At 38.6% G+C, this 18,929-nt stretch overlaps 1 protein-coding gene across 1 annotated transcript in view; it reads right to left on the bottom strand.

The window, feature by feature from the left end:
- The window catches only part of KIF24 (kinesin family member 24), a gene marked incomplete at its 3' end in the record, with an annotated part of 42,100 nt that extends 41,227 nt beyond the window's left edge, over positions 1-873 (bottom strand). Inside the window, exon 1 of the mRNA XM_079705922.1 lies at positions 233-873. Coding sequence (XP_079562048.1) covers positions 233-855 — 623 coding nt within the window. The 5' untranslated portion in view covers positions 856-873. The remainder of the gene's footprint in view (positions 1-232) is intronic.
- Between the last annotated feature and the right edge of the window lie 18,056 nt (positions 874-18,929).

Below are 18,929 nucleotides of genomic sequence, written 5' to 3'. Positions count from 1 at the left end.
CTGGTAAGTAGCAGCTGCTTGATGCATATGAACAATATCATCTCCCAGCTGGAAAGTCCAAATTCTTCATTAATTTTGCCCTATCAAGTTACTTCCATTATCACCGCAGAAGCTGTTCACTATCATTTTCTGTAAATATGGAATAGTTGGTTTCCTCTGGTCATGGAGAAGCCTGCCCTTGCCTAAGGCTACCCTCCCTCCAAAATTAAAAAAGAAAAAAATAAGTTATTACCTGATATAGGAATGAGGGATTCCATAGTTATACCCTGAAACATGACAGACTCTTTGCATAACGGGACTATCACAATCTCCCTGTATCGGAGAAAAGTGATTTGATGAAAAGAGTGAAGTGTTAGTTTCTTCTTGTAGGTAGGAATCAGCAGCTGTGGCATTCAGAATTCTTGTTTTTGTACAGTACTGGGAATCATCTGGTAGCAAATGCTCTAGTACTTTTAGGTAACTAGACTTCTGTTCACTTGCAGATAAATGTGATAAATCGCACAGCTCAAACTGATTGTTGCTGGTAGTTCTGTTTTTGTTGTCAGCAGAAGAATCAAAATGCAGTTGCCTTCGAGGGCCAGATCTAGATTTCTGAGGCTTGATGTACAGACTGCTTGTCTGTAGAGGATACTCTGGGCTACTGACTGCTTTATCTTCTTCCTGCATAATCTTAATGACTTTGATAAGTTGGAAGAGACGTTTGCGGTCGTTCATGTCATGGACTCCCAATTTGGAGTAGTCCTTCATTGTAACATCGGCTAATTCATCTATTTTCTGAAGGCCAAGGGCAGTAAAATGAGGATAATACTGTGCTAGTTCAGCTTCACAAAGACATTCATATAACCAGGATGTCATTTTTGTGAATGGATTTCTATAAACTCTGAAGAGAAAAAAAAATTCATTCACTTGAAATATAGTATATATAATACAATTATTCCTTTAAAAAATGAAAACCACAAAAGAAACATGCAGAAAAATCCATTCTAGCATACCAGGTTTTCAATAAATATATTTTTCTTCTAAAATGATTAAACAGCATAGTGCATAAAGATGCTTATAATGCATTTGTAGTAACAGATGTAATTTGTCCATCTGCTTAATAAAAAGAGACTTTCAATTGTGTATACACACAGGTACATGCACACACACATAACACAAGTCACTTACTTATTTCTAGGGAGTTCCTTCCAACCTTGCAATGTCTACTTAACATATACCACAAACTACTAAAACCTTGTTCCCAACTGCTGATTGTTACAGGACTAATTTTAGATGCTCAAGTTAATGTCAAGGCATGTTGCACAACTGTTTCCCATGATTAATGAACAAAGGCTAAGAGCTCTTTCAGAATGGAAAGCAGAATTAAATAGTGGACCACAGAGGATCATAAATGAATATAACTCAGAGGAAATCACATTTGTGTTTGCTGAGTATTGGCAGAAGTTAGTTGAATAAAGAGGTAAAAACATCATTACTTTAGAACCTACTAATTCAGGATTTCAGATTATTCTAAAAGGTAGTTGGTTGTAGATGTCTACCTATACAGAACATAAATAAAAGAATTCACCTAGGGGGACTTCCCTGGTGGCACAGTGGTTAAAACTGTGCTCCCAATGCAGGGGACCTGGGTTTGATCCCTGGTCAGGGAACTAGATCCCACATGCATGCCGCAACTAGAAGTTTCGCATGCCACAACTAAGGAGCCCACCTGCCAAAACTAAGACCCAGTGCAACCAAATTAACTAATTAATTAAGAAAAAGAATTTACCTAGGAAATTAACACTATGGTCAAGATTTTAAATGGTTATACAGTAAAATGCTTAAAAAATTTAACACCAAGCTATTTAATTAAATACTAACAAATGATGTGGTAATAACACATAATCCTGGTCTATTATTAAAATCCTGGAGAACTCCCTGAGGAGTTAATCACTGTTAATCACTGTTAACAAACAGTTAATCACTGTTAATCAAGTTCAAGTTCAAGAGAATATTCAAAAGTAAGTAAACTACATTTTCTCTTTACAATTTATTTTAAATAATTCAGAGTTTTGGGGGGCTTCCCTGGTGGCGCAGTGGTTGAGAATCTGCCTGCCAATGCAGGGCAAACGGGTTTGAGCCCTGGTCCAGGAAGATCCCACATGCCGTGGAGCAACTAAGCCCATCCGCCACAACTACAGAAGCCTGCGCGCCTAGAGCCAGTGCTCTGCAACAAGAGAAGCTACCGCAATGAGAAGCCCCTGCACCGCAACGAAGAGTAGCCCCTGCTAGCTGCGGCTAAAGGAAGCCCGCGCGCAGCAATGAAGACCCAATGCAGTCAAAATTAAATAAATTTATTTATTAAAAAAAATAATAATAATTCAGAGTTTTCAAAATTCTCTTAGTTAGTTCATTTTTTTTCTTTTTGCGGTACGCGGGCCTCTCACTGTTGTGGCCTCTCCCGTTGCAGAGCACAGTCTCCGGATGTGCAGGCTCAGCGGCCATGGCTCACGGGCCCAGCGGCTGCGCGGCATGTGGGATCCTCCCGGACCGGGGCACGAACCCGTGTCCCCTGCATCGGCAGGCGGACTCTCAACCACTGCGCCACCAGGGAAGCCCTATTAGTTAGTTAGTTCTTGGTAAAGCTTTTTTGTTTTTCATTGTAATTTATATTTTATCTTCACTCTAGGAGACACAGAGAAAGAGGTCAGGGCCAGGTAAAAGTGATGATTAAAGGACCTTGTGTTGGGACTACCCTGGTGGCACAGTGGGTAAGACTCTGCACTCCCAAGGCAAGGGGCCCGGGTTTGATCCCTGGTCAAGGAACTAGATCCCACATGCCTGCTGCAACGAAGAGTTAACATGCCACAACTAAGGGGTCCATGTGCTGCAACTAAGGAGCCCACAAGCCACAACTAAGGAGCCCGCCTGCTGCAACTAAGACTCCATGCAACCAAATAATTTTTTTTTAAAAAGGAGCCTGTGTAATAAATGTTGGAGGAAATGCTACTTAGGCTAAAGAAAAGGCCAAAGGGGCTAATAAGTAACACATTCTAAACTCATCCTGCCCTTTTCCATTTGTGGTAGATTAAAAAAAAAAGTCACAAATTCTTTGCAGGTCCTTCCATCAAGAGATGGAATTGGGCTTCCCTGGTGGCGCAGCGGCTGAGAGTCCGCCTGCCGATGCAGGGGATACGGGTTCGTGCCCCGGTCTGGGAAGATCCCACATGCCGCAGAGCGGCTGGGCCCGTGAGCCATGGCCGCTGAGCCTGTGAGTCCGGAGTCTGTGCTCCGCAACAGGAGAGGCCACAACAGTGAGAGGCCTGCGTACCGCAAAAAAAAAAAAAAAGAGATGGAATTTATTTCTCCTGTTGCATCTAGGCTGGCTTTTTAAAAAAACTTTTTAAAATTTATTTATGGCTGTGTTGGGTCTTCGTTTCTGTGCAAGGGCTTTCTCTAGTTGTGGCAAGCAGGGGCCACTCTTCATCGCGGTGCGCGGGCCTCTTACTATCGTGGCCTCTCTTGTTGCGGCGCACAGGCTCCAGACGCACAGGCTTAGCAATTGTGGCTCACGGTCCCAGTTGCTCTGCGGCATGTGGGATCTTCCCAGACCAGGGCTCGAACCCGTGTCCCCTGCATTGGCAGGCAGATTCCCAACCACTGCGCCACCAGGGAAGCCTCTAGGCTGGCTTTGTGACGTGTTTTGGCCAACAGAATGTGGTAGAAGTGACACTATGTGACTTCCATGCCTAGTCCTCAAGAGCCCTTGCAGCTTCTCCTGTTCTCTAGGGACTCTTCTGCTATCATGTGAAGAAACCCAGCCAACAGCCGTATTCAAAGCCAGACATATTAGAGAAGCCATCTGAGACTATTTAGCCCCAGTGGTGCCACCAGATGACTGCAGCCATATGATGGTCCCAGGTGAGACCAGAACTGTGAGCAAATAAAACAGTAATTCTTTTAAGCCACTAAGTTTTGGGGTAGTTTACTACACAGCAGTAGGTAACTGCAACACTGACAGCTTCTATGCCTTTTTAAATGCTGTATCTTTGCCTGAAATGTTCCCAACTCCCTCTGCCTACTAAAATGAGCCATGTCCATTCTTTCAAGAGAGCTCAATAGCTTCCCTTCACCCCCGTGAAGCCTTCTTTCTTATCTCAGTCTCTTCTACCATTTTACCACCAAGCACCCTACGCAGTAGTTAAACCAGGCCACCAATCAATCCCTTTACTACAGTGTCTTCTACCTGGAATACCCTTCTTTCCTTGGAAAAACGCTATTTACATTTTTATTTTGTGAGGCATGCCCTAGCAAGGGATAACTGGTATTTACTCTGTGCTTCAGTAATAACAATAATAGCAGCTGGTATGTACTGAGCATTTATTATGTAATGTACCAAGCACTGTTCTAAGCACTTTGTTAACCTCTAAACAATCCTATAAAATAGATAAATGTGTGACCTTCAGTAAGTTACTTATTTAACATCTCTGAAACTCACTTTTCTCAACTGTAAAATGGAAATACAATAGTCCCCACAGTTTCTAGGGTTAGGATTCAATGAGAAAATACTTGTAATAATGCAAGTATTAATCAGCAATAATGCCCAGTATGTACGTAGTATCCAATAAGTGTTGGTAGCTATCACTACTGAGATTGTTATTTCTGTATTACTATTACCCAGAACCTAGAAAAGAATAAGCCTTCAATGTTTTGGTGTGCTTTAAGTTATTTCTAAAAAGTTATATTCCCTACTTGGCTCAGCCTAACCCAGGGGAAGAGGTTAAGTGCTATGCAGACTTCTCAATTTCCACAGGCTGTACAAGATCCTGTATTTCACATACTCATTCCCTCAGTGACATACCCAACATTTCCCAATCCAACTCTGATAATCATGGCTTCTATTGCATCCCTTAATCAGTACCTTCAAGACCAACATATTTATACTGTGATGCTTGGATATCCCATAATATCATGGGAGGGGAAGATACCGGAGATAGCAGTAATCTGGACATGCAGATTAAAGCAGCCAACAGCATGCTTCTACATAAATTGGCAGCATAGTACCTTTCTGAGCCCTATAGTTAGCCTATGTTCTTTTGTTTTAAAATTGGATATGCTTCCTATATATAAAATAGATAACTAATAAGGACCTACTGTATAGCACAGGGAACTCTACTCAATACTCTGTAATGACCTATATGGGAAAAGAATCTAAAAAAGAGTGGATATATGTGTATGTATAACTGATTCACTCTGCTGTACAGTAGAAACTAACACAACATTGTAAATCAACTATACTCCAATAAAAATTTTTTAAAATTAGATATGCTTCTTTGTACCATATTTCATTTCACAAAGGTCCAACCCCTCTCTTCTTCTGGGATAATCATCAGAATCACTCCAGGAACTTTGAAAAATATAGATACCTGAGCCCATCCCAGATCCATAAGAAAACAAAACAAAAAAACCCTCCCAGATCTTGAGGGGGAGCAGACATAAGAACACTGAAAAGGTTTCCCCAGGTGATTATGATTGTACTGCATTGATATGTCTATCAAAATTACAAATGCAAATACACTGACCCAGCAATTCCACTTCTAGGAACATATCCTATAGATCCTACGTACAAGTACAAAATGACATACGTACAAAATTACTCACTGCTGCACTTTATATAACAGCAAAGAAATGGAATAGAGACTGTTTAAATAAATTATGGTACACCATTAAATGTAATACTATGTAGCAACTACAAAGAATAAACTCTCAAAATATTACTGAAGAGAAAGAAAGCTCTACAATATATTAAGCAACTAAAACAAGGTACAAAACAGTTTGTATAGTAAAGGTATCATTTGTTAAAGAGAAAGAGATAATTGATCTATAATAGATCCATATATTCGCTTATCAGGCATAAAATATCTTTGACAGGATGCACAAGAAAGTAATAATACTGGTGTGGGGGGACTAGTTGGTGGAGGGTAAGCATGGGAAGGAGACTACTGTATGCCAATAAATGTGGTAGTTATTATTACCTTTCCTATTGTTATTTCTATTTCACTGCTGTCTCCATCACCCAGAGCAGGACCTAGAAGAGCTGTTTTGTAAATTGTGAAACTATGTCACTATATTATTGATTTTAAAAAATATATTTTTGGGCTTCCCCGGTGGCGCAGTGGTTGAGAGTCCGCCTGCAGATGCAAGGGACGTGGGTTCGTGCCCCGGTCTGGGAAGATCCCACATGCCGCGGAGTGGCTGGGCCGGTGAGCCATGGCCACTGAGCCTGAGCGTCCGGAGCCTGTGCTCCGCAACGGGAGAGGCCAAAACAGTGAGAGGGCCGCGTACGGCAAAAAAAAAAAAAAAAAAAAAAATATATATATATATATATATACATATATATATTTTTTTTAATCTACTTCCCTTCTTCCCAATCTCCCCAAATTGATCTGATACAACTACTTGTTACTATTTTGGTGTTTTTCCCTCTAGCCTTTTAAAAAAATATATGGTTGATGTACAATATTATATTAGTTTCAAGTGTATGACATAATGATTTGACATTTGCATAAGTTATGAAATGATTACCATGATAAGTCCAGTAACCATCTATCCTCAAAGTTATTACAATATTATTGACCATATTCCTTGCGCTGTATACTATATCCCCATGACTATTTTATTATATAACCAGAGGTCTGTATCTCTCAGTCCCTTTCACCTATTTCGTCCACTTCCCCTCCCCACCTCCCAGCCTTTTTTTTAAGTGCACTATTTTTACACTGTATTTAACACTGTACTCATAACTATACTGAAATCTACTTTTCTATTTAATTTAAGCATTTTCATACCTGTTTGTTATAGCCATTAAAAACAATCCACACTATTAAAATGTTTGCTGAATAGATGAATTATCCCAGGGAGATGTGATTTCTCTCTTCCAGCTATAGTGTTTTAATTGTAAAACTTACGGTGTATTTATTACAGACTTGTATTTTTTATTTTTTAATTTATTGCCAGCCTTGTTCCAGAGACGATAAGGTGGCTCTGCCTTATACTATAGTGAGAATTCTTAAAGAGAAAAGGAATACAATCCCACCCAGCCTAGCACTGTGCTAGCAACAAATATTTGTCAAATGAACAGAATCTGCTTAGATAGGATACAGGACAGAAGGTTCTACCACTTCTACTTTTTACCTAAGGCAACTAAATGATTAAAAGACTCCATTAAGGGACTTCCGTGCAGTCCAGTGGTTAAGACTTCACCTTCCAATGCAGAGGGTGTGGGTTTCATCCCTGCTAGGGGAGCTAAGATCCCACATGCCTCATGGCCAAAAAACCAAAACATAAAACAGAAGCAATATTGTAACAAATTCAATAAAGACTTTAAAAATGGTCCACATCCAAAAAAAAAACAAAAACAAAAAAGAAGACTCCATTAAGCCTGCTTATGTGGTTATGGAACCATTTCCTAACTCTCTACAAGACCCATCACCCAAGGTAATGGACACAATCTCAGGGTCCTTACAAGCAAGAAGAGCCTAATATATACAATGTCTTTACCAATATCACCCTGAATACTTCATATAGGTCAAAGAAGCATTTTATATAGGGATTTCCCTTGTGGTGCAGTAGTTAAGAATCCGCCTGCCAATGCAGGGGACATGGGTTCGATCCCTGGTCCGGGAAGATCCCACATGCTGTGAAGCAACAAAGCCCGTGTGTCCTAGAGCCCATGTGCCACAACTACTGAGCCCACGTGCTGCAACTAGTGAGGCCAGCATGCCTAGAGCCCGTGCTCCACAACAGGAGAAGCCACCGCAATGAGAAGCCCTCAAACCGCAAGCTCGCCACAACTAGAGAAAGCCCGCGCAGGGCAACAAAGACCCAACACAGCCAAAAATAAATACAAAACAATAAGTAAATACACTGTTAAAAAAAACATTTTATATAACAAAGCCAATCCCATTATTTCAGCTGATGGTCATACTACCTTGATGATCTGATGAAACTAAAATTTACTAAGTTTTATTTTATGCCAAGCGCTATGCTTAAGTACTTTACTATTTTATTTAGTCTGGTTATACCAGAATTCTATTTTTAAAACCCTGTTGGGGCTTCCCTGGTGGCGCAGTGGTTAAGTGTCCTGTTTTGTGTTGGCTTAATCTGGCAACCCTATCTTAGAATCAAGTTCCACATTTGGGGCAAAAATACTTCATAGATGTTATCATGTGCTTCATAATACATCACATCAGAATACATACAAATACATACAAATGTCTGCAAATTGCAGACTGATTTCCTTCATTGTAAAGTTCTCTCATCAACCAATCAATCCAATGGTTTCATCCTCTGTTGATCGCTACCTGCCTCAGTTATTTCACTGGGGTTGCAAAATGTTGATTTTCTGAATCTATCATTCTTTGTGGAATTTTCCTATAAAGAAAAACTTTCTGTCAACAACTAGGGCTATTTGATTATCCAAAGTAGAGTTTGCACATGAAGGTGGGCATAAAAGTATTCTTTCTTTTAATTTCTAATTTTCAGAGTTAAGTAGTAGTAGTGCCCTAGTTATTTTGGATGGTGTCCAATGAATTCTTTTGGGGTTTTGCTTTTGCCTTTTTTTGAGGGGGCGAGGCAGGTTCAAATTCATTATTAACTCATGGCTTTTATATATTTCATGTGTTTCTATCAATTGCCTTAGTCTTTGAGAGCTTCATCTTGTATATTTCCTGGCCAAAACCTAAAATCAGCTTTCTTCCAAGAAACACATATCTCTGTTTTAGAAGTAGCTGCCCTTTGTCCCACATCCAGCTAAAGGTTATGTATTCCTGGCAAGTCTTAAGCAGAGAGGGCCTGGGCATTAGGGAAAGAGGGGATAGAATAAGCACAACCACACCAGCCCTTTTCTTCCCTTTGAAGATCAGGAATAACGCTATACAGCTACAAGTAGCTAATCCAGGAAAGTCACTACTCACTTCATATTTGAGTTACTGAATAGTATTTCTAGATCAAGTTCTGACTTCAGTGTCAACCCCAAACAATTAGTTGTGGCTTCTGGGAGGCTTTATTAAGCAGGACATTGAGGCATTTACAATCACTAATAGAATACAGGATGAGAATTTGGGGGGCTGGGGAGGGCAAGTCATTTCCATTTTATTTCTTGCAGCCCTCCTTACATACTGGAGTTAAGCATTTACCATTGACATCTTTGTTGCACTGTGACTATAAGGATGTCAGTAGAGTTCCTCAACATAGAAGTGATACGATATAATAACCACTAAGAAGCGGAATGACTGGACAATGGAATATAGATAAAAATTTTTAGTAAATTAAGTATTTCAAGTATTTTAAGAAATCTGTCTGATTTCAAATGTCCCCTACTATTACTAGTTCATAAAAATTCAGATAAAAATGACAAAGGGGTAAAGGAAGAGTTAGAGGTCAAGATGGATGATTGTTGATTTTGTTTAGTGTTGGAGAATTCCTATTATATTAGCTATAACTTTACTGGGTAACCTAGAGCAGAAAGGGTAAATATGCAGCCTACAAATACACAACACAAATACCAATCCATGCTGCTTCTCTCCCCTCCTGTACAAATGGTAAATAATCCAAATCTATTTCAATTTTTTCTTTCTTTCTTTCTTTTTTTGGCCGTGCCACACAGCATGCGGGATCTTAGTTCCCTGACCAGGGATGGAACCCATGTCCCCTTCAGGGGAAGCGCTAAGTCCTAACCACTGGACCGCCAGGGAATTCCCTCAATTCTTTCTTATTAAGCCCTGAAATAGCTTCAAGATCCCCTTTTGGGTGTGTGTGCACAATAGGGTACAAATCCATGCGTTTTGACAGTTGAACACACCTGTGAAACCACCACCGTAATTAAAATACAGAATATTTCCATCATCCTCAAAAGATTCCTCACGCCTCTTTGCATTCCATCCTTCCCTCTGCCCCTGGCCCTAGGCAACCACTGATCTGTATGATGTTTCTGCCATTATATATAAGTTTGCTTTTCTAAAAGTTTATATAAATGGAATTATACAATATATTCTTTTTTGTATCTGGGTTCTTTCACTTAGCATAATGATTATGAGATTCATCCATAATGCACATATCATGCCCTCATTTTACTTAGGAGGAGAAAGACTGGAATGAATCAGTGAGTTGCCTGCCCAAGGTAACACAGCTCTCAAGTGACAGTTCTAAGATTCAGACTTAGGTCTTCTCATGGCTAGTCCCATGTTCTTTGCACTATTCCATGCTGCCTCCTTAAAAAGTAGCTGCAAAGACAGCTCCTTGCCAGCCCCCCTAACAGGCCCTCTATCTACCCTGCTCAACAGAGTGGCTGTCTCCTGCAGATCTGTGCTGCAGCATGGAATCTTTCACAGCTGCCACCACCTGGAAAATGCCCTGCAAATCAGCAAAATCCAATGAAGGCCAGATGGGCAGGTTTTTACATGTAGGGCCCACTCACGTTCAATGCCACTAGTATGCAGAGTGCTCCTTTGTGACAAACCCAGAGACTGCTAGGTCTCAGCTGTTGGGGTAACAATCAGAAATAGAGTCTTGGAAGAAATCCAGTTGGCAGAAATTCAAACTTTCTTATCCTGGTGGCAGAGAAGATAAACTGGAAGGGGAATACATGCAACTTTATACACAATTAAGGAAGTTTATTCACATTCCAGGATATGGATAAGATCCAACTATTTAACATGTCCCCTCAAATTTTCCGTTCATCTACATAAACTTTGTAACTCTACCCACCTAAACTGCCTGAACCTGAATTTGGAATCAGATAACTCTCAGTCATTTAGCTGTGTAACCTTGGACAAAGTCACTTAGTTTCTCTGAGTTTTATTTCCCTCTCTCAAAGGATGTGATAAAATTATTTATGTAAGACTAGGGCTTCCCTGGTGGCGCAGTGGTTGAGAGTCCGCCTGCCGATGCAGGGGACACGGGTTTGTGCCCCGGTCCGGGAAGATCCCACATGCCGCGGAGCGGCTGGGCCCGTGAGCCACGGCCGCTGAGCCTGTGCGTCCGGAGCCTGTGCTCCGCAACGGGAGAGGCCACAACAGTGAGAGGCTCGCGTACCACAAAAAAAAAAAAAAAAAAAAAAATTATTTATGTAAAAGTAATTTGAAAATTGTAAAGTACTCCATAAGGATGGAGCTATGCTCTTATTCAGCACTGGATCACTGTGCCTGGCATGTAGGAAGTGTTGACTTATTAGAAACAAATAGATAAAACATATTAAAAACTTTTAACACTATTAAAAGATGGTTTCTATTATTCGATTGATGAAAAGCTGAATACATAACAGAATCGAAAGGTAAGAAATTAGATATACTGAAGTAGATGTACTATACTTGCAAAATATACTAATTAATTAATAGTAATGCTATGTGTAGGCTTCTACTAATGTAATACTGTTTCATCGATGACAATTGTACAAATACTTTTCTCTCCTTCATTGGCATAAATAGTTGACATAAGTGCCTGGTTACTATATATAATGTGGAAACACTAGATGATGCTACATATCAAAAGACCAACACTTGATACAAATATAAGTCATGTGTATGTGTGGTCATTTCAATTGATTTTCTTTTAATCAACTTTACTGAGGTATAATTTATGTATAACAAACTAGACCCATTTTAAGTGTACAGTTCCATAAGTTTTGACAAATATATACCCATGTAACCACCACATTAATCAAAATACAATCAAGACAGTCCCATCAGAAAAGTTCCTAAGGCCCCTTGGCAATCAATCCTCTCCTCCACCCTTGGTCCCAGGTAATCTTTGCCTCGCTTTCTGTCACTATAGATGAGTTGTATTTTCTACAATTTGTTGTAAAATAAAATCATATAGTGTCATCGTTAGTTTAAATCTATTTAACATTTAGTGACTGAAAATTTTGTGATTTTCCTTTCTTAGGCCTTTGGAAAAAAGTTAAAATGATCATACTATTTACCATAGCTCTTTTTTCACTGACCTAAACGACATTTGCTAATAAAGGAAAAAATTTCTTAAATCAGTCTAATTTAACTGAGAAAAACAAGTAGTGAAACAAATTTGAAGAAAACAGCATAATCTACTGCCGCTTGTATAATTGTCAAGATTCAATATCTCTAATAGAGGTTTTTGATCACTATAAAAGTAGAAAACTTAAATCTAAGGTCTATATATTCCTTGCCAATCAGAAAAACTGGGGGAAAATGGCCCAAGTTCTAAAGCATCCAAGCTAGTTTTAGTTTCTCAAATTTATGTGACATTCCCAAAACTTCAATTATCAAAGAGGAAAAGGAAAAAAAGGGTCAATAAATACCTCAACGACATCATTAAACTTTAATAACTTTACTGAGATATAATTCACATACCATAAAACTCACCCATTTAAAGTGTACAATTCAATAGTTTTTAGTATATTCACAAGGTTGCGCAACCATCACCACAATCCAATTTTAGAACATTTTTATCACTCCCAAAAGAAACATTGTACCATTAAATTTTAGATGTTACACTAGCATCTAACAGAGAAAAGCGCTTTTCCTAAAACGTTCACTTCTATAATTATCAAAAACAAAATTAACCATGGAAGAAATTGAGAAAATGTATTGAAGTTTTCTGGGGAAATTTGAGCTGTGGTCAAGAGCTATTAAGAATGCACAGGCTGAGTTATTTTTTACACTCTTCTAGCACAGAATGAAAATTTCAAGAGCTTCAGTTGAATAAATTAGAAGGGCATACCAAACATGTTCTAGGTGGGTGTGATAGCAATAGTTTTCAAGAAGTAATTAAGTATGTCTAATAATGCATAAACCAAAGCCAATTTCATTCTATTAAGAATCTTAGGAACTCTACCCTTACTTATTTTAAATAAAATAAACCAGCCTGTTTAAAAAAAGAAAAAAAGTCTGACTTGTTTGTACATGGATTTCATAGTATCAAATAATCTTTGTTATTTTTATAATGGTTAATTAAATAATTCCTCTTTAAAGGTGTATTTATTTTTGTTACAAAGAATACAATGAAGAGGAAAGTAAAATGTGGCTTTGGGTAACATTTATAGTAGAAAAAACAAAAGTTGAAAGCATCTGTGTGTCACAGCCTTTTTAAAAGAAAAATATTCAAAGTTATTTCAGAAATAATTCATGTTCCCAAGTTTAAAAAAATCCTCTCCGTTCAACAATAAAATTTCAAATTATTTATGCTGAGCAACCCTGGAAACAACTAAAAGTTCACAAATGCCAGAAATAACCTGATCATTTGTGAGGTAATTAAAAAAAACACACAGTAAACAGAACTTAAATGTAATTAATCTTAGATCAAACCTGACAAATAAAACTTACAAAGTTCTTTAAATGACCATTAAATTTTAAAACAAATATTCCTGCATGGAAAAGCATTTAAAAGGCACTTTTAACAAGTTATTTATAATCTAACTGTAAAAGTGTAATATTTATTTCTAAATATGATTCTATTATGTTAGAGGAAAAGTTCTTAATGGCAGAGAACATATGGTTGTCTAGAAAGAAAATAAGGGGCAGTGAGGCAGGTTATCTTCACTAAGGGGAAAAAGGTGTGGAAGGAGAGAATACAATAAATTAGAGAAGGCAGAGAGTTATGGAGAACTCTCAGAGTAAAGGATCATGGGGCTAAATCAGAAACACTGAAAAACAGTTTGGCATTATCTTACCAAGTTGAGTGTTCATACAGTATACAACCAAGCAACTCAACTCCTAGGTATATACCTCAGAAAAACTTCTGCATGTGTGCTTCAGGAGGCACATACAAAAAAGTTCACAGCAGCACTGTTCACAAGAGCCAAAAACAAAATAACCTGAATGTCCATTGGCTGAAGAACAGATAAATTTGGGTATATTCATACAATGGAATATTATACAATAGTGATAAAAGGACAAACCACACTAAACAATTTATCAATCTCAGAAACATCATGAGGAAAAAAACAAATCCCAGAAAACTACGTTCCTTTGCATAAGGCTCAAAAGCAAGCAAATCCAGTGTATTATTTAGGCATCTAAATACAAAATGAAGGATAATGGTTATCTCTGATGGAAGAGCAAGAAAATGGTGAACAGGAAGAGAATACAGGGATGTTATCTGCTAGGTCTTAGGTATTTATTCATTTTGTATTGTGCTTTATAACTTACATATATGTTTCACACATACCCTTTGGAATGTACCACATAATATTTAGGTAAGATAAAGGGGGAAAAAAAAAAAGAATCCTACAGCTAGCTGGGTCAATAGAGATCGTCTAGTCTATAGCTGATCTAGTCTATATTAGGCCCATGAAGGATTCCTTCATAACTTGTAGTTTGGCTTGCATAGTGTTTAAAATTTTTTTAAATTAGTTGCAATATTTAAAAAGCAGGAACAATTAAAAATATCCAGTTTCTGCTTTTCTTGAAAATTAAAAATACAGTTACATTGGGCCTACAATAAGATAAAGCAGCAATGGATCAAAATTGAGTTATGGCTGCTCTCTTTAGAGGAACACATACTATCCATACGCCAAGGTCCCCTGCTCCCAGTTCCTTTACACCCACCAACTTTATTTATTTACTTTAATTGGTTAGCCCTGTGGGCATCAGAATTTGAGAACTAGGATCTGATCCAACACCTTCATTTTATGTGGTAACTAAGGCTCTGAATGATTAAGTGACTTGCCTAAGGTTACACAGCTTTGATACGCTAAACCTCAGTGGCCTTTTCGAACACCTTACTATTTTCCACTTTCTACTTGCTCAATTATACATGTTTTAAATGTATATACTGTTCCTGAAAGTAAGGAACTACACGGGAAGGTCAGCAGGCATTAGAACATATTATATACGCTCTCATTAATACAGAGGTAGTATGAAATACAAGGACTAAAATAGCTTCTGATTGCCAAGAAATATTTCTTCAACTGAGTTCCCCTAAACTGTGACAATGACCACTTTAAAAAAAAATAGGGCTTCCCTGGTGGCGCAGTGGCTGAGAATCTGCCTGCCAATGCAGGGGACAAGGGTTCGAGCCCTGGTCTAGGAAGATCCCACATGCCGCGGAGCAACTAGGCCCGTGAGCCACAACTACTGAGCCTGTGCGTCTGGAGCCCGTGCTCCGCAACAAGAGAGGCCGCGATAGTGAGAGGCCCGCGCACCGGATGAAGAGTGGCCCCCACTTGCCGCAACTATAGAAAGCCCTCGCACAGAAACGAAGACCCAACACAGCCAAAAATAAATAAATAGGGCTTCCCTGGTGGCGCAGTGGTTGAGAGTCCGCCTGCGGATGCAGCGGACACGGGTTCGTGCCCCGGTTCGGGAAGATCCCACATGCCGCGGAGCGGCTAGGCCCGTGAGCCATGGCCGCTGAGCCTGCGCATCCGGAGCCTGTGCTCTGCAACGCGAAAGGGCACAACAGTGAGAGGCCCACGTACCGCAAAATAAATAAATTAATAAATAATAATAATAATAAATATATATATAACAACTTTATTGAGATATAGTTCACATACCATAGAATTCACCCATTTAAAGTGAATTCAATGGCTTCTAATACATTTACATACTAAACCCCCAACCCATCCAGCCCTAGGCAACCACTAATAATGATCACTTTTTAAAAAAGTCACCGAACCCACTGCACCATTAATAACAGATACAATACAAACCCAACATTCTCAATGAATTTGCATTAAGATGTTTGTGTACCCCACATTAGGCATAAGACCCCTAATTAAGAACACAAGAAATGCAATACTATCAGTGGGAGATTAAAAGGTGGATAATACAGTATACACTTTTTCCTCCAACAAGGGAATTAAGTTATTTCAAACTCTAGGGATTATTCTATCTATAGACCACTGGTCTTAAAAGAAGACAAGGGATACTAGACAGCTGCTTAAAACAACAGCTGCGAAGAATGAGAATATAGCATACCTAATGTAATTCTTCAGGCTGGATGCGAACTTGGGGATACAAATCATGTGAGTTATACCCAAAAGTAGTTTTTGAAAGATTGTTTCTTTTTGTAACTGAAAAACAAGCTTCACCTTTGTTTATGGTTAAGTAGCTAATGCTTTGCAATTACTGCAATTCCTTTCAAGAGCCCCACTATGACATTTAAAAATTTCTAAGGCTGGTGCAAAACATGGGAGCAATCACCTAAAAATAAGCATAACTAAATTGTTGAACCCAGTTATCTTAAAACAGTTCAAGTATTACCTCTCTAAATATAGAGGTTTAATTTTGAAAGAATTCCCAGAAACAGGTGGTAACCAATATTGGGTTTAAACTCAGTGTTTTATTTTTTAAATCTTGGTCTAATCCAATTGTAGAAGTTGTCATTTTCAGAGTTTTTGCCATTTTGCAGTTATAAAATACTTTCAACAAAATATATCTCACATGTTTAATTGGAAAAATAACGATTACAATCAGTTTTTATAAATTATTAAGATGACAGAGATGCTTTTACTCAGGGTTACATCCTCTTGGGAACCGTTGCCACAATGGCACCAGAAATTATTTCTAAAGGAGTGATGCTGAGAAAGCAAAGAACGATTAAAACAATTCCATTCACTGGGATCTAAATTATTAATACATAATTAATTATGCTACCTGATTAATCTTCCAAGACTTTTTGTGAGAGATGGACGTTGTCATCACCTCACTTTATACAAATGAAGAAACAAAGGCATAGATAATTTATTAAAAACAACTATATGAATTTGTTTTTGAAAGTGATTAGATATCTATTTGTTGGCTACATAATTCTATACCACTAGTTTTAACCAATCAAATCTCAGCATAAGCAGGTAACTTAAAAGACTATAATAGACACAGTACTGCTCCTCATTGCTTGTGAAATCTCAACTAGTCTTTTTGGCCTGGATATTGTGCAATGTTATTAACTGAGTACTTTCAGAATTCCAGTGTAACTTTAGTTCACCTCACAATAAAACTAAAAATCTTACGGATGTCTTGCAGCAAAAACATGCAGGTATCACTATCAAAATGTCCCCATGATTGAGCATCTGAACTACTTGTCAATAACCAAACTCATTAACTCCCCACAAAATCTGTTCCTCCATCTCTTTGTTCCTTGGGGAAGTGAGGGTTGGGGTAGGGTAAGTGACAAAATACCATCTATCCAGTCACTCAGAGCTAATCTGGGAAGCATCCTTAGACTCCTCCTTCTCCTTTAATCCCAAATCTGATCAACAGGTCCAGTCAATTTAATCTCCTAAATATCTGTCAGATTTCCTCTTTGCTATCCTTATTCCTACTACCACAGCCCTGGTGGTTCAGCCTCAGATGGTGGTTCACCTAGATCATTATATGTCTCTTAACCGCTCTCCCTGCCTCCAGTTTGCCCCCTCCAAACCATCCTCCACACTACAGAACCAGGTCATTGTTTTGAAAGCACAGTTATGACCATGCTGCTCCCTTATTTAAAACCTTTCAGTGGCATCCTGTCACCTATCTAAAGGACAAAGTCCAAGCTCCTTAGCATGTCCTACAAAGCCTTCTACGGTCTAGCCCATTCCTCTCTCTCCCACCTACTCTTCAGTTTAGTCAGTTTCTTAGACTGTTATCTCTGTGCATTTATTCACACTGTGCTCTTAAATGGTCTCCTCCAACTCTCATCAAACCTCACTTTACCTGTCTACCTCTTATCCATTGATTAAAACACAAATGAGTTCTTTTCTGGTCTCCCCAGATGTGGATGGATTTCCCTTCTATGTTCATATCATACCTTTTGCATATCTCTATCATTGCAGTTACATTCTGTAATAATTATCTATGAGTATGTCTATTTCCTCCATTAGAATATGATCTTGTGGTTAAGTAATGTGTCTTATTGATCTTTTTATCCCTGGAATCTAAAACAATGTCTGGGAATAATAAACATTCAATAATTAGTTAATGAATAAATATCCCTACACTATTTTTAGAACTATACAAAAGCATTTGATACCATTTGCAGTCATAGGTGATAGAAACTTTTGTATCAGGGTAGTTTGATTACTCAAGAAAACTAAAGCAGAGTTGGTGGTGCCCTGACTCACTGCCCCTGAGCAAAAAAATGAAGGAAGTTTCTATCACTCAAACGAGTTGCTATGGACACAGCTATGGTCACAGTTACAACAAAAACATTTCATCCAGTCATTCAAGAAATAGCTTGAGGGACTTTTATGAGCTGGGCCCTTTCTAGACATTGAGGAACAAAACAGATAAGGTCACTGCCCTCAAGGTGCTATTATTCTAATGGAAGGAGATAATCAATAATCAAATAAGCAAGATAACTTCTGATGGTGATAAATATGTTTCTCTGAGTTCTGGGAGCTGCTGTAGCAAATTAATCAAACCTGAGGAGGGGGACGTGGGAACTTCCAATTTGTAGCCAAATCTGAGAGAAGTTGTGGGTATCTGGGGACCTAACTACTTTTGATTGGCATTTTAAGTGGTATGGGAGCAGTCTTGTGGGACTAAGCCCTTAACCTCTGGGATCTGACACTATCTCCAGGTAAACTGTTACATTGAGTTAAACGGTAGGACACCCAGATGGTGTCACAGAGAATTGTGGGGACCCCACATATTTGGTTTTTCCCTACACAGGAAAAAGACATACTTGTGGAAAACTGAATTTTTCCAGTACGAATGGTACCTATTAGTTTATGCCTATGGAAAAGTCTTCTTGTTTAATAGGATATGAACATCAAAATCCTTGAGACAATACCTCGGAAAGTATACAATGACCACAACACTCAAAGTACAAGAAGTAGAACTCTATTACTCATTTAACAAAATTTGTTGAGGACCTACTCTGAACAAATTATGAATAGGTTTGCTGAGCCAGCACAGGAAACTGGATTAATTCATCAATTAAACTGAAGGGATCTGAGAAGAGTAGTTCAATCAGCCCCTCACTTT

This window comes from Hyperoodon ampullatus (genome assembly GCF_949752795.1).
Source record: "Hyperoodon ampullatus genome assembly, chromosome: 6".
In the NCBI taxonomy this organism is placed as follows: Eukaryota; Metazoa; Chordata; class Mammalia; order Artiodactyla; family Ziphiidae; genus Hyperoodon; species Hyperoodon ampullatus.
Note: the sequence above shows the minus strand (reverse complement) of the source record. Positions and strands in the feature narration are given on the sequence as shown.